Source organism: Eleginops maclovinus, chromosome 12 (genome assembly GCF_036324505.1).
Source record: "Eleginops maclovinus isolate JMC-PN-2008 ecotype Puerto Natales chromosome 12, JC_Emac_rtc_rv5, whole genome shotgun sequence".
Lineage (NCBI taxonomy): Eukaryota > Metazoa > Chordata > Actinopteri > Perciformes > Eleginopidae > Eleginops > Eleginops maclovinus.
Window position 1 is genome coordinate 14,665,389 of NC_086360.1, and position 24,374 is coordinate 14,689,762.

A 24,374-nucleotide genomic window follows, 5' to 3' on the forward strand; every position below is an offset into this window, starting at 1 on the left:
TAAATGTTAAAATGAGGTTGGTAAAAGGAGGGATTTGCAGTATCTTCTTCCTGTTTTACTGTTTAGTGACAACAATAATTGCTTTGCAAACATTACCTTTGTTGAGTCACATTCTCTCAGTGTCATGTAGGGGTCAGCACATTCACCGATCTCTCCCTGTTGGAGAACCTTTTCAATCTAAAACACAAGAATCCATCATTTGTTAGCATAGGTGTAGTACAGGGAATATTTTCAGCAAGAGATGCAAAGGCAACATTTAATTGAAAAACAGGGTGTCTCAAACTAATGCTGGTGTATAACTAAGTTATTTAACCTAGGAAAAAAATGGCAGAATATTTCTTTCTGTTTTAGCATTCATAGGTGCTATGGATTTATTTATTACCTTGATGACAAGGTAAATATCTGGGGAAGGGTATGTGACGGAGAAGATAGCAGATCTGGCGAGAGTAGAATGATCCACATTAGGAGTGTGAGGTTTCAAGAAGTTTTTGAAGTATTCCGAGTTCAGATCACAATGGAAATCCTCTGATATCTGGAGGTAGACAAAGGGGAATGTTTTGAGAACAAGACAAATGTATTGTTTTGACAGTATTCGTCATCAACTATCCAACTCCAATTTAATATTCCATGAATCAATTTTAAAAACTGTTCAGGACACTCTTTTGTGTAAACCAAAACTGTTTCTTTATATTGATGTTCAGAATCAAACACAATTCCATGTAAAGAGTTTCAAAAAGCATATGCATACAGTATATCATCCATTTATGTTTTTCTGAAGTTCTCTTTTTTAAGATTTGTGACGAACAGAGGTAAACAAAAATGAAACAATAAAATGTATGAAAGATCAGGAAATATTCTCTTTTACCATCAATCAAATGTTTTCATAAAGAAAATACAAAAAGTCTAGCCTACAACTCGCTACATTCCACTACTTCCCTTCCTTAACACCTGAGGCTAGATGCACAGCCATATGTCGTGGCCTGGCCTGGTGGGTGTCATGTGATCCTCTTCACTGGAAACACTCTCCCTCATACTGTTCCGTTACATTGACCACACCAAAGCTGACCTCTGGCAGCAAAACATTTCTAACATGATCACATATCCAAACTATGAAAAGTATTCTAGGTGTATCATTTTTGGTCTGTTTTATATCTGATTTTGTTAAAACTAGCTAGCTAGAAAGCCGGACTGTGCAAATGACCCGGTCACGTCAAAATACGGCACACTTGGCACAAGAGTTACAGTTCTTTAAAAGAGTGCAGTGGAGGAGTAAACCTCTTACATGACTTCTTTGAATCACAGAAATCCCATCTAAATAATCAAAGCTAGCTGACTTAAACAGCATATTAAAATGAATATTCTCATGAAACAGGACAAACAAAGGGCGACTATTCAATGTGTTAACATTCATACGAAATTCTTATGACATTCATTTGTCAAATGTCAATCTTCATAACACTGAATCTGGCGTCAATGGGACACAAAGAATGTAATGGCATTTTATCACTACATGTCTGTCAGAGCATAGAGGTTGTCACCGACTGAGCAAATGTTTATATTTTGTAAAGCGGAAGAACTTTTAACAACTATCCAAAAAAAGAACCAACTGAATGAACATCTCAGCTATATTCATACAGACATTCTCCTATAAAGAGCCGTGAATCCATGAATATTGTTCTGCCATCTGGTCCCTGCTTCAGTGAGTAAGAAATGTCTTGTCAACCAAACAGCAGAAGGACTGAGTTAAGTTATTGAAGTGTATCCTACCACAGTATTCCTGAGAAACTTCCTATCACTCATAGTGTAAACAGTCTGCAGTTACAGTTCAGCAAAACAAAGCGTGTCTGTTCTTGTAGAAAAATAACAAGGAGAACATTAATTAACCCCTGTCGTAAAGAGCCTACATTTTTCTTGTGAATGTGATGACATACAGTATTAACTCACAAAAATGTGTCTGTTCTTGTCTGTTAATATAAAGTAGGCCACTTGGAGGATCAAATCATGTCAGTATCCTGGTTGAGAGACCAGAGAAGCATGAATAATAACAAGAGTATTATATGGATTTATACAAAAACATCTGCTGCAGATTCCCCAGATGTGAAATAACAACATGTGTGTGATCAAAACATACAAATACAGACATAGCAACAAAACTCCAATGAGATACAGAGACAAAAGTAAGGTATGCAGAGAAACAGAGAGAAAATAAGGCAGAGGCAGCAGAAATGTGTCAGTAAACTGATATATATTGCTCCTGAGGAGACAGAGAACAGAAAGTGTACTGAAGAGAGTTGGAGAGGAAAGTTACATTGAAGAGGGCAGAAAGTGAAAAAGAAAGTAAAAAAATGAAAGGGTGACGGATAAATGGGAAGGTTACAAATGCTTCACACTTTAAATACATGTAACTGACAAAACAAGCTTGGAAGTTTGACCTAGTTCACTCAGACATACACACTTGTATCACCCTTTGACAGTCAGGATCTGCTCAATTTAATAGGTAGGATGTCGTATTGACCTCCACAAGATCAGTCTTGAGTTTAACAGATAATAAAATTAATGAACTTAAGTGAAATACTCTGTGAAAATGTGACACTTCAGCTCCAGTTTTGAAGACAGATGTCTGTAGGATACAGAACAGCACACTCTTTGACATACAGGATACATGTTTCATACAATTATACTGCTCGTGTTATCCCAAGACCAGCTAATATACAGTCTAGTTGCAAACATAAAGGGCATTAATTCACTCTTTCTAACCCTGAGGAGCCATTCGTCCTGCAGACAAGCTACAAGCAGCTGGTCAGCGTTGAGAAGAGGGCAAGGCCGTTGGCTAAAACCTGGTCTCATCTCAGAGATCGTGAGTACTTAAGTACAAATTAAAGCCTTCCCGACCTTCACCCCAAAAACTATCCAGCTGTGTAAATCCACAGAACTCACGCAAACAGCCATGGCTCAAAATGTTTGACTGGGAAAATGCAACAGTATTGGTAGTAGAACATGAGGACCCCCCCAGGGGCATAAATATGAGAGGACGATGAGACATAAAACCTTTTAGATTACACTGATCCCTCACCGCCGTGCTGACTGCCAAAAGAAACTACCAGACCTCCCTGCATCAATGGGATGCACATTTCATGCAACAACCATCATGAAACAAGCCTGCAAAATAATTCAAACACGACTTTCAGTTTAATCTCATCCATGCACCTGCAAAGTGTGTGACACAAAATCGAGCCATTGCCATAAAGTTAGTTGGTAAGGCTTTACTTTTGGTCAATGTTAACCTGTTAACTTCAAAGTTGTACTCTATTTGACAAGTCATCACGTTTTAAGATGCTTCCTCTTACTGCATTATCACAAACAAACCCTCACGGACAGCAAATTCCCTTAAACATGGTATTATTTAGTAAATTGACTTGTCTTTTATACAAAGCACTTTACAATTAGCCTACCAGACACCTATCCACATACACACATGGCCAACTGAGGTTCAATGTGAAAGTATCTACAGACTGCATCAAATGGTGTCCATATAAATATTGTTTAAATTACTCCATTGACCATGAACGTTTGACAGACAGGTTCTATGATGTTTAATACCATTCGGCTATAATTTTACCCAGATTGTGCCTTGTATAAAAAACGCTTTTTTGTTTCTTGTTTCCATTGTTTCTGTCAGAATTACTGCTGCAACAATAATAAACATCCCAAGCAGTGTAATATAGCAAGGTGAAAAGTCTCAAAAAAACACATATCGAACTGGATAATGTCACAAGTAAGATGGTCAGTAAGATTGACCATCTCCATAAACACACATAGCGCCTGACCAAAGCAGTGCAATTGTATTATAAGTGATTTTTGTCCTACATTGTATTATTTAATGTTGCAAGGTGAACATATCACACGCTTTTACAGAACATAATTTATACATGCTACACAACATCAAAAATTGTAAGGACTACAATGAAGCAACATTTTTCTTACCTTTTTCTTCTCCTTCAGGTCATACAAAGCCATAGTGGCAAATATGGGCTCAATTTCAATCTCAAACCTATGGAGCCAAAAAGGAAAGGGAAAGTAGAAAATGTATTCAATAATAGCAATAAAGACAAATATTTAACATTCTTGAACTATCTTTTTTGTCCCTTTCCCTTCACTGTTCTTTGTATTCCAGTGAATTATTGTTGTAAGAAATGTATTACAGTAAGTGATAACATGTTTGAACTAAGGGTTAAAGGATATGGGCGACAGTGCCAAACCATTTCAAGCTGAGCAATGAGTTCAACAAAAACATTTGGCAGTTTTATGGGTTGCAAGAATGACGAGGGAGATGAACAGTGTGTGTGTGTGTGTGTGTGTGTGTGTGTGTGTGTGTGTGTGTGTGTGTGTGTGTGTGTGTGATAAAATCCCACAGAGAAAGGGAGGGGCGTTGATCTCTGAAGAAGAACAACAGCATTTGCACATAACTCCTCCACCCTCCCACACTGCGATGTCCATCACATCTACTGCACGCAGCTTTGAAACAACTACTCAAACTTTTCAGTCGTGTTCAGATGTGACACACAAGAATGTACTGTATGATAAACGCTACGCAAAAGGTCATTTTCATAAAAAGGGGGTGTTGGAATAATTTCCCTTTAAAACAGCTAACTGTTGATTCCTTGTCGAACTTAGGACGGCTGCTTAACTCCCCCCTCCTACAGTGCTATGAAAATGTATGACCTACTTGATGGCCTGGCATCGGATCATGATGCGGTCTCCAGTGTGTTCTTTGGGGCAGTCAGGGATGGGCCGGATCTCCACCGCATCTTCCTGGAACACAATAGCAGAGACTTTTTTTTTTAACTATTCAAAACAAGTTATAACATTTAGACAAGAATTAGGATCTTAAGCAAAACTAACAGGTGCTTTTGAATTGGGAGGAAGTGAAAAACACACCCCAGAATGGACATTATAAGTGATAACAATTAATAGAAACAATCCATTTACAAGGGAAAAAAGTGTAAAATCGTGATTCATTTTATCATGTTCCTTCTCAATGGTGGTTACACTGGAGTTGTATTTGTAAGCACCAAAAATAATTTAGTTTTTCTTTCCTGCACTGTGAAGTTACTTTCTTGTTAATTGTTTATTCTATAAATGTAAAAAATGGTCTACATTGATGCACCATAGCTAAATGTGGTGTCTTCATAACATATTTGACCAAGAGTCGTAAACCCAAAGACATTCTGTGAATTAGCACAGCGGTTTGCGATTTTTGCTCATAAAATATTTTTTTTAAAGGTTAGCAATTCACAAAAATATTTCTAATTTTTCTAATCTAACATGAGGTTTTAATGGTGTTAATAATTCTCACATTTCTTTAATATTGATTGACTATATATAAAGAAACCAGAAACAACACCGGTTGTGTTTTTTTGTGTTACAGGAACCAACACTTCCCCACACATTCCCATATGCATGCATGCACTTGTGTATTGCAGCATGTGAGTACCAACCTCGTCGGCGGGAGGGTACAGAGCAAACAGCTCAGGGTGCCTGTTGCTATGCCGGGCCTCCTGGTTGAAGCGGTCAAGCTCATCATGGCTGCTGAACGCCAGCAACCCCTCCACCCTCTGGTCCGGGGTCAAACACCGCAAGTTAAAGTCGGAGGAGGTCAGTGTGCGACCAGAGTCATCACTCAGCCCCGCTAGTGTGGGAGACTTGACCTGGGGCAAAAACAGAAAGAGAGGAGTAAGGGGTTGGACGTGGGGTAGGACAGAGAGAATAGGGTGGGGGTTGAATGTGAGTGGGAAAAATGGTGCAATAAGGACAGACAAAGGATAAGCAGAATAGAATATCCAGAGGGATTTAATTAAGAGAGACATCAAAGGAAATGGGTGCAGCAGGGTAAGGAATACTATATACAGTGGTATGCAAAAGTTTGGGCACCCCTCTGAGATTTCATGACAATTTGCTTTTCCTTTATAATAGAAGATCACAGCAACAACATTTGTTTTCCTACAAAGATGTAGACGTTTTAGTGTTTTCCAGACCAAAATTCTTAGGGTAGCATTACATAGTTTTATTATAATAAAATAAAATGCAAAAAATGGGATGTGCAAAAGTTTGGGCACCCTTATAAATAGCATTCATTTCAACACCTGTACGGATTTATAGCTGACAGGTTGCTGCACAAAATTGCTTTGATTAGCTCATTAGACCTTCAATTACAAAGACAGGTGGAACCAATCATGAAAAAGGCTATTTAACATAGGTAATAGCTGGCTGTGCCTGGCCTAGGTTCTTTCTTAGGGAGTGGCAAGATGGGGACCTCAAAACAACTCTCCACTGACCTGAAAGCTAAGATAATCCAACATTATAAATTAGGAGAAGGGTACAAAAAATTATCTGACAGGTTTAAACTGTCTGTCTCCACAGTCAGAAACGTAGTTGTGAAATGGAAGGCCACAGGAACAGTCCGTGTGAAGGAAAGATGTGGTAGGCCGACAAAAATAGGGGAAAGGCACAGGCGAAGGATGGTGAAAATGGTCACAGAGAAGCCACAGACCACCTCCAGAGAACTACAACAACATCTGGCTGCTGATGGTGTAGTTGTTCACCGTTCCACAATCCAGCGTACTTTGCACCAGGAAGAGCTCATTGGAAGGGTGATGTGCAAAAAGCCTTTCCTGAGTGTTAATCACAAGAAGAGTCGCATGAGGTATGCAAAAGCACATCTGGACAAGCCAGAAGCATTTTGGAACAAAATACTGTGGTCAGATGAGACCAAGATTGAGTTATTTGGTCATAACATGAACAGGTATGCATGGCGAAAAAAACACACTGCATTCAATGAAAAGAACTTGTTGCCCACTGTAAAATTTGGTGGAGGATCTATCATGTTATGGTGCTGTGTGGCTAGCACAGGTACTGGAAAACTTGTTAAAGTTGAGGGCCACATGAATTCCTTACAGTACCAGGAGATTCTTGACAAGAATGTTCTAGAGTCAGTCACAAAGTTGAAGCTACGCCGGGGTTGGATTTTTCAGCAGGACAATGATCCTAAGCACCGATCAAAATCCACCAAGGAATTCATGCAGAAGCACAGGTACAATGTTCTGGAATGGCCATCCCAGTCCCCAGACCTTAACATCATTGAAAATGTATGGATTTATTTGAAGAAGGCTGTCCATGCACGGAGGCCAAGAAACCTGACTGAACTGGAGACGTTTTGTGTGGAAGAATGGGCCAAAATACCACCTGCCAGGCTTAAGGGACTTGTCTGTGGCTACAGGAGGCGTCTACAGGCCGTTATTGCAGCAAAAGGAGGCAATACTAAATATTAATGGAATTATTTCTTAGGGGTGCCCAAATTTATGCACATGCCTATTTTTGTTTGAATGCACATAAACATGTTTCTGTTTGACCAATAAAAGTTATTTCACTACTGAGATGTTTCTGTTACCATAAGGTATAACATATGTTAAAATGAAGTTGCTGCTTCAAAAGCTCAGCAAGTGACAAACTGATGCAGTGGTTTTCCTAAGGGGTGCCCAAACTTTTGCATACCACTGTAAATGGATTTTGGCCAAAGCCAGTTTTTCCACTATTTACAATTTTTTATTTAATTATTAGGCTAAACTGAAAAAAAGGGCCTATACCTGTCAATCCCATTGTCATTTTCCCACATGGCTTTTAATCTTCCAACCTTCTCCCTTTATTTGACTACATTCAGAATCTGCACAACAACAAAATATTCTTCCAAAGTATTTCATGAAACATTAAACACGCAGGCTCCATAGTTATGCGCTCAGAAGCCATAACAAGCAGCTAATAGGCGTTTAGACAGTCTAGACAGTTGGCCTAGAGACAATAGTAGTCTCTTGTGTTTTGCCTGATCAAGGCTTACTTAATGCAGGGAACACACAACACATACTAATGTTCATGTTCTCTCTATACTCCAGAGAGTAAAGGGATATGACAAAATGATTCAGCAGTTGATTTCTTTATCTGCTGAAAACAAATGGAATTTTCTTGCTGTGTTTTCATTATGATATACATACATAACAAACAGTCCCCACAGTGCAGGAAATATGGCCATTTAATTTTGACATACAACATGGTGCTATGCGTGTCCAATTAAACTCAGCTAATTAAGATTTGTTACCATAGTTTATTCTAGCAGGCTGAAAGAATGACTGGCAAAAATGATGGCAGAGCCACAGCATTTCTGGAAAACATGTTTGGTAGATGCTACATATTTGTTACATCCAGTGCCCTTACAGCAACATTTGGATTTGGATTTGGTATGCGAACATTAGCAATGTTTTGCTTCGCTCCTAATATTTGGTGTAAATTTTCCATTCAAACTCACGTTTAACTACATTAACAGAAACCTTAACTGTTCACTACTTCGGGACTCAAGGGAACGGTGGGCAAAGCCAACAAATACTTTTGTGAGCATTTTTATAATTTTCTGTCCGTTGTCAAGTACAAAAACCGACAAAAATAGATTTCCACTGATCTTCATTTACATGAACTGATTGGGGCATCCTCTGGCCATAAGTTAGAGGTCTCTCATGCTGGCAGAATCAGAATCAGAATCAGAATCCCTTTATTTGTCCAACAGAGGGGAAATTTCAATTTTGCTACAGCAGCAACAGAGCCAAAGACAGCTTTACAAAAGAAAACATGCATTTAAAAATATATATATATATCAAGATAAAGAAAAACACACAATTTACAAAATACACGTCCTAAATGTGGCACTGGCACTATATGGAATTACTCAGATTGAGCTACAGGGCAGGGCATAACCTCACTGATCCTATGCCTCATCCTGCTTGTCTCTTTCATTCCTATCATCCATCAGTCTCACATGCCAGCTCTCAAACCACAGGCAAGGACTAACCATCTTCCACCCTGGTGGAGCTTCACCCTAGGGAAAGGTTCCCTAAGGCTCCGATGGACCATCACTGTGTGATTATTGGTAAAACAGACTGGACCACAGAAGAGAACTAATAAGCACTGAGGGACAATAGTGCTGTTCTTCCCCTCACTGTCACTTTCTGGCATGTAGCTCATGGGAAGCCCGCAGCAGTAATAAGGGTCTTTTGGTTTGGGTGATTAACCAGAATTGAAAAGGATGGGGTGACAGATGGGGGCTGGTGAGGCTGGCTGGTGGTGAGGGATCACTGGGAGTGGTGTTGACTGGGACTTGGATTGGCTGGGACTGCTTGATGCTGAGAGCATGAGATTTAGCCAATTTGAGACAAAAGAGCTAAAGAGAGAGAGGGGGAAGTGAGGTAGGATGGGAACTTGGCTCAAAATAATGTCAGTCGACTACTGAGGCAAGGATCCGTAATGAAAGTAAAGGAATGAGGCACACAGACAAAAGCTAATGATATGAAAAATGTGCAGTGTATGAAGAAACAAATAAATGCCACATATTTAACCACATCCTCTCCAAAATTGTTTGGCTAAACACAAAGAGGGGACAAGAGTAAGTGGATAATATTCAGGTTTAGATCTGTGTAAGCCAGGCTAAGTGAACTTGAAAGATCCTAGCCATAGTGGAAATAGTGATAGGAATAACAAAATGCTGTTTTGTGCACTATTGAAACACCCACCACCCCAGTTTCCCACTCCTCCCTCACATTTCTCAACCAGTATTGTCATCTCTCTGAAGCCTTGATCAGTATGTACTGCCATACTGCTCTCCCAACAAGTGCAACATGTTGGCATTCAAGGACAAGTTTGTTTCGTAGTTCTGTTACAAAATTTGGGAAATGTACTTATTTTCTCTTTTAGATTAGAAAATCTACTATAGAGCAAAAGGCAATAGACTATTCAAGAGACAGAGGGGTGAGAGCTTGGCTTTCACCTACCAGCACTTGCAAAGTTCATTATTAAAATGTTCTACCTTGCTGGTTTATTTGTAATTATTTTATGTGGAGTGCATCTCAACTACTATGCCTCCACGCACCACACATTTAATTTGTTTTATTGTCAATCTATTTACAAAAAGACGAAAACTATTCTTATTTGGGATTATAAGTGCTGGTAGGGGTATGTTTGGAATAGCTAGATTAACAGAATTTAAATGTTAAAACAATCAAGCAAAATATAATAAACCCCTGCTGGCACTAGCTTCACATAAGAGTGAATATTTTTTTAAATGTCAAACTAGTTCTCTATAATTGGACCCTTCAAATCTATAAAGATAATATTATAACTTAGAAACACTACTCTGTAAGAGAACTGTAATATTTTCTAGATAGTTCTTACTTTAATGAAATCTAATCAGGTCCAACTGTTAACAACAATCACATATAGAACAATCTGGTGAAACAGTCATACACAATAGCAGACTGACACAAGAGCAGCAAGACCGATTTTAAGAAATGTTGAGGACAGAAGTGACAGAAGGAGCAAAGGGAAGAATGGTTTCAATGTGGCAACGCTGCACGCCCCACTGCACAAGAGCAGCTCTGAAAAAGGCAGCAGTTCTTCTTTATGAGTTAACAAATAGTCAAAATGTAACTGTGTGTGTGTTTGCTTTGTTTGTGTGTCTTACTGGCTTCTGTTGGTTGTCTGATGGCTCCATGTCAGGACTCAAAGGTTTGTTTTCGAAGGAGTTTGTGTAGGCCTGCACGTTCCGAATAAGCACTCCAGCCATCGCCCTGGCACCTTCACACAAACCCACACACACACACCAGGTCAAAGACCCAGACAGCCAAACACACATGAAAAACAACATGCATGTTACAACTGATACACCTATGCACTTCTAATCAAACCAGATAACAACAAAAACAGAAGCCTTACGCAAAATAGTCACTGTGCATGTGTGTATTGCATTTGAGTGTGTGAGTGGGGGAGAGAGAGAGCGAGCACTACAATGTATCAGACAGGCGAGCCCAGTGTTTAATCTTTATCAGGCTCTCTCAGGCCTCTTGTTTCCTGTTTCACGGACACATTCAACTTCTGAGGCAGTTGGCACCTGTTGCAATGTGACAGCTAAGATACCAGTGAGGGAATCTTTATGTGATTTTGGTGATCTTAGTTTAAAAATACATCAGCTTGGAGTAGATCTTGTAGTTACTATTTCTAAATTGTATACTCCAAATATAGATCAACCTTTGTAATGTTAGGGTTTATATGTGAAACCAAACAGCATGTACAGAAGCTACCCTTCGGAGAGTCCTAAAAACTCACTCTGTAACTGTTGTGTTTATTCAGAGGAAAATGTACCTTCTAGAGACGAGAAGCCACGGCTGAATGTAACTCTTTACGCAGTCTCTCACATGTGGATCCAACTCCAGTCTAAGAAGAAAGGGACAAGCAGGATAAGAAGACACACATTCTCATGCAGACACAAGGGCAAACATTCACAACTGAAAACTTTGAATTCCTCCTCTATCTTAATTTGTACTCATAGTAAAGGCAAGTGAATGCTCTGAATAAGCTAACATAACAATAACTTTACAACACTGAAGGCCTTTAAAAAATGTCCCATCTGAGATTGTAACTTCCTGTTATCCAGCAAGTTCATATATTCTCCTAAAAACTTGTAATCCCAGCTAACATACTTTTTAATGTGTACACCTGTTGTATGCCTGAATAACAAAATAATTGTAGAGGTTTTTTCAACTGTCTTATTTATGCTTCTGATTCTTTGCCCTATTTTGTTACTCCTAATTAAGTAACTTTGATGCCTCCTTCTGTTCATCTTTTTGCCAGGAAACTCGCTATAACTCAGATTTCAAGTTGGTAGCTGTACAGTTAAAAGTTGTCAGACATCCTGTGACTCACCCATCTTCAGGGACAGAGTGTCGCACAGTGCGGCACTCCTTCTCCACCTGCTCCACCTTCAGGTCATCCTCAGGAAAGTCCCCAAGTTCCTGCATCAGGGCAGAGTCTCCACTTTTTAGCTGTGACATCAGGAATTCCTCCAGGTCTAAGGGCTCCACTGCTTCATATGACTGAGGCTGCAGAATGAAGGGATGGAGGAAAGGAAGAATTAGGACACAGAGCACCAAATACTATGATATTAGAAGGTTATGAGTAGCAATGTTTTTCGTTTAAAAGAGTCAAGTGGGTAAAAAGGCAGTTGGATATGAGTTATTTGGAAGGACAGCATTAATGTTAATCAAGGCATTGCTTTAGATTGGTCTAAGGAGGTTTCTGGTTTGGGTGACAAATATGACAGAATAGTTTGAGAAAAAAAAAATCCAAAGAGTAAAGAGGCAAGGAAAAAGAAAACAAATGAAGAGAGGAAAGCTGGGACCAAACAAGTTGAATCATAACTATTTTCCAATACATCTTACCTGTAGCGGAACAAACGATAGGAGCACAAATAGAAACTAGAACAAACTGGCATAACAGGCACCGTTTTTATATGAACCTATTTTTAGGCAGAATATATTTCAGCCCCCAAAGCTCCAGCAGATCAAAGGCAAAGCTGTAATCACTTTTATGTACAGTAACAAAGGCTGAAATTGTCATTTGTGTCTTGGAATCATTTTTATTCAAATCATCAGTGCACTCATGAGACAAATTCCCAGGTGCACTACGGTGGGGAGGAACAGACAGATTTTTGGACATTAGGAAGAGCTTGCTGAAAAAAACGTCAACGGATGAGATAACGCCCGGCTGGCTCCACAAAAGTGACCTGCATGGAGCAGGTGTTTCTGTGAAGAGTGCCATCAAAATGGGCATCTGATTACAGTCAGCAGGTTGTGGCTAGTATACGCGGAAGCTTCAGAATAAACGTATACCTCAATAAAATAATGAAGGATTTTCTAAATTAGTATTATTTACAGGAAGATAAGCATTGTATATGTTGAGCTACTTCTGGAGGACAGAGACTATCCAGGCATTATCCAAACAGAATATTAACCCTTTTTAATCTTGCACACTCCCTGAAAGGAGGCATTTGCATGACAAACAGGCAGTGTGTGAAAGACTGAATGTAAAAGAAAGTGTGTGAACGGGAGACGGAGAGGGGGAAAAAGATTAAAAATACACAGCGATACAGGCCCACGGCAGACACACTACCAGATAATATGTTCACCGAGAAGAGGTAGGGATTACAGCAACAAGATGAGTCACTGCAGTACTCAACTTTTAAAAGCAGAGCAAATTCCATTTGCCTACAGACATGTTTTTGCACATGAATTCACCCTAAGGTGTATTTTCTCTGCTGAGCTATCAAAGCAACTTCTACTACATGGGTTAGTATTAGCATGCATCACAACAAAGAAAGAACACACAGACAGCCAGGTAAACCAAATGTATTATTATTATGGTAAATGACAGGTCTACGGTGTAGATGAAACGACCACTCCCTTATATACAGGAGGCGTAAACCTTAGTGGCTCTCAGGCGGCATTTAGCTATTGCCTCATTGTTTAACATTGTGCTTCTACATGCCGCTCGTAGTATCAAAGAGGAAATAAAAATAACTCCTGTGACTTTCTGGTGTTATTCTTGTTGTTCTTTTAACTCTTCATGGACATTGGTGTTGAAACCATGTCAGTGTATTCTTAAAATGAATAATCAAATAAACAAAACAAAAAAAGCTTTCTCTGGCTCGCTGCCTCACAGTTCAAACAATCATTGTAGCATGGCCCCTTTTTTTTTTTGGAATGGAGGCTAACAAAAACAAATGAATGCAAATCTATGCATGCCTCTGATCAGTGCCTGCTGCTCTGTGGAGGCATGAGAGTTGCCAGCAAGAAACCACCTCTCCTTGCCAAAACAACAGCCAAACTTTTTACCAGCTTATTCTTTGGTTATAATAAAAGTGATGCCTTTGCAACTATTTATGAGAATGATGTTTTTTTTTACATATAGGAAGTATTGCAATCAACAACTAAGACAATTCTGTGCAGACTCAAATTCAAAAAGCCAATAACTATTTGGAGCATTTACTAAGTAACATACATCCATCCACCTACCAACATCACTGTTTTCAAAGACATTGGCAAACATGAGCAGAGACGGAAAACAGACATGTGAAGTAGTCATGACAATCGAGATTCTTTCAACACATTTGACCTCAATCACAAAGTTAACCACAATCAAGTTACCAATCATCTCATTCTAAAGTCTGAATACACTACAGTTGTACTCATAAAGATTTTGGAGACTTACCCTGCTTTAAACTGCACCATAAAAAGGAAGCGTACAAAATGGCGCACTCCGGATATTGGAACCTACAGTGTGAACCTACTGACGCTGAATGCTTTTTGTTGAAACTAAACCACAGCGCGGTTTACTGATCCTTTTTGAAATGATCCTCATATTTCTAGAAGTTAGGAACTCCAGTAGATGTGAGAGGAAACAATGGCATTACCGAAAGTGGAAGAAGGGTTTAGCGAATCAAAATGAATGTTTAAGTTGAACCGGACTCTTTTAACCCACAAAATGTTTTGACAACAGTTTCAAGCGCAGCGCTTTGCATTTAGAGTTGAAAGGGGGAAACCACAAGACATTAGAGGAAGTGACATCAAGCAAGGCGTCCCTCCATCAACCGGCGTTTCAACAAACAGGAACTGAAACAGACACACACAAGTGCTCGCTGCTAATATACACACACACACACACACACACACACACACACACACACACACACACACACACACACACACACACACACACACACACACACACACACACACACACACACACACACACACACACACACACACACACACACACACACACACACACACACACACACACACACACACACACACACACACACACACACACCTTTTCTACTTCATCTCTCAATTTGTATATTAAACCTAATACATAGATCCACTTTTCTCTAAAAATAGCAGGAGATTAATAGAGAGGGAGAATTGTGATAATCAACAAAGTGATTTGCGTTGAAATGCAGCAATAAACATCCCTCCCTCTTTTCAACAAACATCCCTCCCTCATCCATGCGCTAGACTTGACTGCTGAATAATGGGAAACTATCATCCAGGAGATTATAGTATTAAAATCCCTCTCCCGCATCCCAAATCCAGCCATATTAAAGATTTGCCAGTGTAAGCTGCAAGGTAAGCAGGCCCCAACCAGTGCCTATCGGTACGCAAGGCACTGACCCATTTCCCAAGCAGGTTAAAGATTAACCCTGTTGCATGCTGCAAGCTGGGGTGGAATGGACAGTCCAAGTGCTCCTCCTCAAACTCTGTCAGCTGACAAGCTCAAGGATCATCACTGGGTAAGTATCAAAAGGCTTCGGCTCAGTTAGTCATGCACACAGTTATGTCAGGAGACTTAGAGCCTGAGAGCTTTAGAAAAGTTTCAATGAGAGAGATGTAGGACGACAGAGAGAGAAGAAATGTGAGGAAAAGACAGAAATAGAAAAAAGCAGGAAGACTGACAGAGGAATAAATGAATCTGGGAGGCGGAGACAGAGGTTCAGAGTTTAACACAGAGAGACTAAGAGTGTAGTGGTAACAAATCCCTGCAAAGGATTACTGTGCATCATTCTGTTGCTTGCTTAAGAGAGCAGGAACACTCACTGTCTGCTAGGATTCAACTGAGGAGGCGAAAAAACCACTGTAATATGATTCAACCCTCTGCAAAAACTAAGGAATACTAGGATTTGAAACCCTCCTACATCAAAGAACAGGAAGTCTCAGCTGAGTTTTAACAGAAGTATGGGGAGTCATGACAAAGTCCTCAACTCATCTATTGTAAGAGGAAGAAATACTCTTCCTGAAAAACAGAACTCAGCTCTTTGGCAGAAATGCAGACAGCTGTTCTTGCAAAACAGTAACTTAAGTTGTGGCATGATTTCTGATTTAAATATAATCTTCGAGACTCAGAGACACCACACTGAGTCAGACATGCTCAGCACTAATGACAGCTCAGAGGATGTGAAGAAGATATGCTTATAGCCTTTTGGTGGTGTAAGCATAAACAGTAAAGCTTTGTGAGTGCTTTATTAGAGGAACCACTGCACTGACATCCTAGCATTACATCATTATTAAGTGAAGTGACATTATGTAACAGTTAGAATTTTTAGTCTGCTAACCTTCTTAAACAAACCTTTCATGTTAAACAACAGCATGTGCTACTATGTGAATAAAAAAGACATTCTTTATTGGCAAAGTTTGCAACATTATGGATGAAAAAAGCCCGTACTTTCCTTTCTGAAACCTGCCTGCAGCTGATGGCACATGATAGCATGGCAACAACTGATAATGCTAGGTGACTGTAAACATTCAAAGATGCATACCGTATACTGTATCATGTGACAAATACCTGCTGGGTAAAAATAACTTCATTCAAAAGCCAATGTATCTCCTCTAGAATAAAGCTCACCACAGTTAGGTAGACGGAGGCCGAAGCGTTGGAGTTGGTTCGGCTGTGTTGAGGAACATTGTTCCCAACGAAGTGTCGTCTAATCTCAGCAGAAGAGTGCCTGGAAAAAACATGGAAACACATACAGATAAATAAGCGGTTGTGTTCAGGAGGCAGAGGATACTAGTTACTACACCAGGATGCCATAGCTGTGGGTATAGAGCATATTACTTTCAAAGAAAACATCTACAACCTCATTTAAAACCTTCTTATACAGTTCCACCAACATGCACAGAGTGTATCTTAATGCAACACTAATACTACCATTGTTCCCACTGTGATTAGTTTAAATTGGTCTGTCATGGTAATTGCATTCAAACTGTTGTTCATGTCTACAGAAGCAAATCTCTGTTTAGTATGTTGAGTCTTTGTGATGCTGGCAGCCTTACAGGCAGTGGTATCAATATGGTTTGGTTTTTAAAGGGTCAGACTGAGCAGGAAATGACATAGGAATGGAGCAGTATTCAAATCCCAATTTGTTGCCCACATTTCATCTCAATGCTAAGTTGAGCTAGTACATTGTCTCTCTTTGTTATTAGTCTAACATATCATTTCAGACATACCAAACTCCACACAATGACTACTTTATTCTCTGCTTTTGAATGATGAAAGGCTAGTTTTGTGTGTATACAGTACGCATGTGTATGTCTGTTTGTGTCTGTATGCTTGAGTTTGTCCGTCACTAAAGTTGCCCATATTTGTATTTCCGCATGTGAGAATGTCAAAGACAGTTTACTGTAACACTGCCACGCAGGGGAGAGTTAGAGGGGCAGAGACTTAAGTAAGTGGGTCACATTCCCTACCGCTTCCCCTGTGGTCAATCTCATTGGTTCATTAAGTCCCCAAAGCCATTGTTACGACAGCCCTGTTACTAATTACCACCAGAAACCATAAATGCCAGTGCAAGGGAGGAATACCAGCCCAGCATGTCTGAACTACTGAAGCGGCAGAGTCATGAAGCATGTAAAGTCTGTAGAACAGCTCCATGCAAACCTCTGAAAACATATATCATGTTATGAAGCAACACAAAATCACCAAAAGCAGGTGCTTTCAAAGGTTATTAATATAGAATGTCCACACAAAATACTTTTTGGAAATTACAGTTCAATGTAAAAGAAATGAATGAATAGTACAAATCTTTCAATACGATTTCCTCCTTCTCCTCTAAATCAAATAATATGGTGAGTCAACACGATGACTGAATGCCAGAAGAGGTTATGGCATGGGTGGGAGAGCATACACATTTACACAAAGAGCAAGGTCCAGAAGCAGCTCCATTTTATTTACAAACAAAGCTGCTCCATTGTCATTTAAACATCTACAATGATGCAAGAGTATACATTACAGAAATGCAGTGCAATTCTAACTTGTGCAAAAGCCACTGTTTTTAAACTACATCATTCTCTACATATAATTAAGCCTTAAATAACCCATAGAGTAGTCTACAGCCAGATGAAGGAGTGGCGCAAGTGTACACACATATCCTGTACACTCACACCTTGCACCTGCACAACTTTTAAAACACCCACATTTTATGGAGACGTCTAAAAGGTATGTGCTTACTAACACTTAATAAGGTAATGTGTCAAATCACATAAGCCTGTGGAGATTAAAGGGGATGTAGGTAAGGAACTAAAGCCCAAGAAAGCTTCAGGTCAACACAAAGAATGACACTCCTCACAGCTCCACCTCAGCAGGTATCTGGAGAGGAGTGATCGACAGGCCAGAGGTCTGACTTGTGTCTCAGACTCCTGTTTGGTCAGATTGGTTTTAGAATTTTTCACTTTGATTTGAGAATGGCTACTGCTGGGATTTATGCGTCTGATGATATGCACTGCCGCACACAAGAATGTCTTTTCTTCCTAGAGGTTTTTTTCCCGGTTTCTGGTGGGTGTATTGAACTTGTACCCGAGGCAATTTAAAACCTGTAAAACCTTCTTGTAACTTTACTTCAAAAGAAAAATGCCCTACCCTGTGTGAAGACCAAAAGCCAGTTCTGCACTAATATGTCATTGCCACTAGAAAGACAGAGCTTCAAGCTCCATAAATACCAACACATACTACAGAGTGTGTATATAAAGGGATATTTAAATACACGCATGCATGCACATTCTGTCTGCTTAACAGCAATAATAGAGAAACAGCTTGTCACAGCACACTACATCTGTCATTCTCCTTAAAATACCCCTGCCTTGATGTTTTTGGTTACATAAAACCAAAGCTGCTTCTGTCATCAAAACAAAAGCAGAGCTTTGGATTTTGGTAATTCTGGTGAAATGATAGCAAAAGCAGATTATTTCCTAAGCATTTTATAAGACCAAACAATTTACATTTTGTTGAAATGGATCAACCCAAAAGACTTTAAAGGGGACAAATATTTGACTGTCAACAAAGCCTACAGTGCTTTTGTAGAGGCCACATAAGTCAAGGTCATTTGTTAATAAATGTCAAGAAGACTGAATAGAAAACGTTCAGTGAAAATTAGAATTGTTTATAATATTGTTTTAAACAGATTTTGGAGACCTTGAAAGCCTTGAAAGGCGCCTTTATAAATAAAATGCATTATTATTATTATATCTGATCCTGTCTGTAAAAACAGCTGGTAATGAAATTGACTGCTGGGCTCTTGAAAGCAGCCTCAGGGTCTGTGTGCCTCATCAAGGCACTGGGCTTAAGATCTGACATCTCTGAGGATGACCATAGTGGAATCACCCGTGAGGCATGTTGTTCAACACCAGCGTGACGATGATGTCCTCAAATAAAATGTGATCAGACTACGCAACAGCAAATCAATGCAGGCTGCAACTTGAAGCCCACCGCACAAATATTATATCTTGCATCCCAACTCTCGAACGTACTAAATGAATGATTCTAATGAAAGCAAATGTGTGCATTTAAAAATACTGCCACTACTGCTGTCACTATATAACATGCTTCAAGGCCTGGAGATCAATGTGATGCTCTGAAAATCAATTGCAAAATGTCCTCTGAGAAGTAATTAAGACAGCTTTCCTCAGTTTGAACACAAAAGTTTGATGCCAATAAGTAATATTTCATTGTCTTTTTTGATAGAATATAATTAGAAAAGGTAATCAACACTGATGAGGACGGCACTCTTTAAACAGCTGCTACCAGGAAATCCCTACTGGCGGCAGACTCCAGCCATAAACCAGGGCAGATGACATGTTTGGCACTAATATCCTGTTGTCTGTATAAGAGCTCATCATAATTCATAACATGAATCTTAATTGCAGCAACTACAGCATTGCTATGACATGTCAAAACTATGGCTGCAACAAACAATTAAATCTGCCACTGCCACACAGTGCTAATTAGTTCATCCTGTTTCGGAAGGAAAATATATTGTCTCTTATTGAAAGACAAAGAGGAAGGCTAAAAGGCCAAATATGTTTAATTAATCCACATTTGACAGAGTAGCGTTGTATGACCCTAGTACTTCATGTTTTTATGAGACCTTAAAACATACTTCTAATCTGTCAGCAATGCTTTAGACATGTCAGAGAGTCATTACATTTAATATTATCAGCTGCCAAACAGCTGTTTCATGTTCCTTAGACATTACAATTATATACTGCAGCATGCTAAAGAAGTATTTTAAAAGGTCTCCCAGCCAGGAAGTGTCATTGTGGCTTCAAGATATAAACCTTTTATCATCCCCTCCCTATAGAAAGATTCTTGCACGTCATGCTGTCAATGGCAGGCCTGCACTTGCTGTGTGTGCATATGGTTTGTTCCTTTCAGCATTTCGGAAAAAATAGTCCAGTTCTAAAACTGCAGTTGCATTCTTCTCATGGCTACATTTCTGATTAAAAGCACCCCCCAGATAGCAAGATCTATAATTGTTCTCATGATTATCGGTATTTACATCTCATGACGCAACACCTCGCCTGCATGCTGCTCAGCCACAGTCTACAATTATCCTGAGTACCATCATTATTATCAGGTCAATCCACTAGAGGTGGGTGGCTCCTTCAATTCTCCCTTCTGCTCTTCCCCATATGTCCTTAATCCCTCAGCTGAGCCAAAAAGAAACACAGGAAAACAGAAAGTGGTGTGGTGTACATGACAAACGGAGGAAGAAGACCAAAGGGATGCCCCCACTGCGTGTCTCATACTATCATATGTCTCCAGACTTAATGGGTCTTGCTGCTATCAGCACCATCACGGCTCAGCTTCCTGTCAAAGGGAGGCACGCACAAACACAGAAGTCATTTAGCAGGACTCAGGTCAGAGTCGGCTTCAAGCCAGAGAAAGGGACAAAACTTGAAACAATTTCTAGCTGAGTTTGAATGCTTTAAGCCTGATTTATTTCTTTAGGAAGATATACATCTTTTTGACACCTAACTGACCCCATCACTAGATGGCCCACCAACAGCCATGAGGGTTAACAGATGTCATTAACCAGAGCCCACAGGAAATCAGATGTAACTCAATCTGGATCCCTCTGCCTCTAAGGAGTATTAAACGACAGAGGCCCCACGTCCACAGCTGTCCTCACACCTGTTACCATATGCTAGTAAGTAACGTTATGTTTAATAGTACAATATTAAGTGTTAAGCTCCCCTTGGTTTATCATAGCGATCCACCCACTCTTCTCCATTCCTCTTTTTGTGTGCTTATGAAGAAACCCACATTTCCTGATATAAAAACTGCCATGAGCAACAAAAAAATGAAGTGAAACCCAGAGCGACAAAGTGTCCACGGATCTCCTTCATAATAAAGATTAAGAGAGAAACTTTTCACGAGCACATAACGAATATATAGGGGTGAATATAACAACATTTAATTTTTAACCCTGACATAGCAACACCTCTACAAATATGAGATGAAATGTTCCTCTTTGTGTGTCTGAGTATTTTGTTTACATCAGTTATCATGATTATAGGTTGTTTCCCTGGACTAATAGTGACCTTTAGGCAGACACTGACCATGTCATAACAACAGAATGCAGTGTAGGACATAATCCTTCCTCCCCTTTCAACTGCAAACCATAAAAAAACATAAAAGAAAAATGCTTGGATTACTTTGATAGTACTGACTGTCTGATCATTTCTATAGCTTGCACTACCGCACACTTATGTTGCTATTGCTAAGTCAATATACAACATTTCCCTACAACAAAAAACAGAAGAATCACTGTCAACAGAGTGAATTACATCTGTTGCATCATCACTGACTGGTTTTGCTGCTTCGCACTTTGCAGCCACTCATTCCACAACATCATGCTCTGCTACAGCACAGCATTTTTATAACCAGCCTCTTTGCTGGCTCATCACTGGATTCAGGCTGTGACCCAAGATCCTCACATCCCTCAGCAGCTGAGCTCAGCTCTGCACAGCAAAGCGCAGCAAGAGAAAATCCATGATTTCTCCTGGCTATTCAAAATAAGAGTGAACTGCATTCACTTTGTGGTAGTTGTGAATATGTTATTTCCCTTGAAAAACCAATATAATGCTTTGGACTACAGCTGAAATGATCAGACATTAATGGACAGCTATTTAGATGTCAGATTAATCATAGTACATTTTTCAGAATAAAATGCCTGAGGTGCTTGATTCAGCTTTTCAATTGTGAGGATGTGCTCTGTTTTATACAATGCAAAAAAAGAATGTATAAATAATATTATGGTATGTTAAAGCTGCAGAAACAAGGGAATATATGTTTGGTAAAGGGTGGTTCAGAGAAATGATCAACTGGGGATTCAAACTGCGCTTCCTTCACATACAAAATGTTCAATACATGAAGTTGGACATGCACATACTGAACTCTCAGCCCTGGGGAAGCTTTAAATGCCTGTGCAGCAAAATCATAGGAAGTATGAGTGTATTTGTTTTAATGAATTGTACTACAAAGGAGGCATGGTACACAATAGACTTCCATGTACATACTTCCTCCACACCTGGCCAGTGCACAGCAGGAACTATGACCACATTGCTTCTTATAGCAGCTCTAAGGGCTAGTAAGACCTTTCCCACCACAGGAAATGACCATTATAGAAACACTAGATATAGATTCGTCATGGTCATGAGGAGGAAAGGACTGATAAATTACAGATGCATTCATGCTGGATCATAAGGCTGCCACTAGCATCAGAAGTTAACTATGTATTTCTGTATTGATTCTTGAGAGAGAGTTGGAAACAAGTTGGAAGTCTATTATCCCCTAGGCTGCCTTTTTCCGGAACAATGTGAACTAACCTGCAGCATTAACATTCACAACATGTGGCTGCCTGCTCCCCTGTGGAATCCCCTCCGACTGTCAACTCCGAGCTCCCTCCCTCATATCTCTCCAGGGAGGAACCAATAGTTCACATTCACTCCTAAAACTCAACCTGATACTTAAACAACTGGAGCTAACCTACAGGCCGTGTTTACCTGTTGATTTTTAGAGCAAAAGCTCGTCGGTCTGCGCTGTTTAGAGAAGCCATGTGAGTCTAAAGTCCGGTTCCGTTGACTCCGGTGTGTTTCTGCGGTCAGCCCACCGCGCTGTCACCGACGCGCCGCTCCTTCTCCTTGCTACAGATCCACTGTCATGTCAACACTCGTGTTGCTAGTGTCGGCCGCGCAGCTTTCCTGGGTGTAAACTTCCGCATTTGATTTGAGCCATCCCGCAAAGAGAGAGAGGGAGAGAGAGGGAGGGGGGAGAGAGGGGGGGCGTGGGAGGGAGGGGATGATGGGACAGGCTGAATGAGACACGCGCGCTCTCTCGCTGCGGAGATAAGCTTTTCGCTTTATTGAACAAGCTTCTCTCTCTCTCTCTCCGTCCCTGTAATGTAAGTAGGCTTAGTAAGAGAAAACTATCAGAGGTGGGAGAAGTTCTCAGATCTTGTACTTAAATAAAGGCAGAAATACCAGAGTGTAGGAATACTCTGTTACAAGTAAAAGTGCTGCATTCACTGGCGTAACACAAGCACTTGGGGCCCCCCTGCAGGTACTTAGACTGGGGCCCCCCACCGCCACCTGCCACGGCCTCCTTACTACTAGCCTACTCAAAATAATGTTTCAAAATAAAAGTAAGTTGTTCATGTATCCACTGGCGCAGTATTATTTCATGTAGTGTCTTTCAAAATTGCGGCCGGCCGCGGCCGCTCTAGTAGAAATCTAACATGCTGTCGGCGGCCGCTTTGGGGTATAGAGGTAGGGGGCCCGTTCTCATATGAGGGGGGCCGGGGCCCCCCCGCCTCGCGGGGGCTGCGGGGGTATACTTTACGCCAGTGGCTGCATTCAAAGGTTACTCAAGCAAAAGTAAAAAAGTAATGGAATACTAAATAGTATCAAAAGTTAAAGTACTCATCATGCAAATTGGCCATTACAGGAAAACTAAAAAGCTAACTTTAATTATTTTGTATACTACAGGGTAGCTTGTAAATGTTACTCCAGATGTCACTAAAGTCTTATTAATGTGTTGTTTATATTTCACATTGTTAATCCATATGTACAAAGTAACTCAAGGTATTCAATAACTGTAGATTGATTAAAGTACACTATTCACCTTGAGTTGTAGTGGAGTAGGATTTGAAATACTAAAGTAAAGTACAAGTCTCTCAGAATTGTATTTAAACTCAGTACTTGATTAAATGTATACTTTGCACCACTGGAAACTAAATATAGTTTCTGTCGAGTAAAAATGAAATTGCATAATAGGCCTATAGAGCGAAATGGGAAAACTATAACAAATGTCCAACAAAAGCATGAAATGTCCTCCTGTAAAATTAAGTTTTAATCTGGGCAATACATTTACCCTGATGGCAATGAAAACGAAAAAAGTGAAATCACCTCATGAGCGATAGCCCGGAAAACAACCCTAGTGGTTTCATAAAGTTAAAGTTCAGGCATAAGGACTTCCCATTTTTTATTATAAATCTGGGTTACTACTACTACTAGGGGCTTGGAGTGTGAAAGACCTTCATGGTGCAGTCCGACCAGAATTACCCATGTGAGGTTTACACTCACAGGACTGGAATAGGGTAGAGTTGTCATGATGGC

At 40.0% G+C, this 24,374-nt stretch overlaps 1 protein-coding gene across 1 annotated transcript in view; it reads right to left on the reverse strand.

Annotated features, from left to right (window-relative positions):
• The window catches only part of dock8 (dedicator of cytokinesis 8), a 50,105-nt gene extending 27,133 nt beyond the window's left edge, over window positions 1-22,972 (reverse strand). Inside the window, 11 exon segments of the mRNA XM_063896682.1 lie at window positions 97-177; window positions 383-532; window positions 3,985-4,051; window positions 4,727-4,812; window positions 5,499-5,708; window positions 10,559-10,591; window positions 10,593-10,671; window positions 11,236-11,307; window positions 11,797-11,972; window positions 16,330-16,429; window positions 22,764-22,972. Of these exon segments, the coding sequence (XP_063752752.1) occupies window positions 97-177; window positions 383-532; window positions 3,985-4,051; window positions 4,727-4,812; window positions 5,499-5,708; window positions 10,559-10,591; window positions 10,593-10,671; window positions 11,236-11,307; window positions 11,797-11,972; window positions 16,330-16,429; window positions 22,764-22,816 (1,107 nt within the window). The 5' untranslated portion in view covers window positions 22,817-22,972.
• Window positions 22,973-24,374: the final 1,402 nt, after the last annotated feature.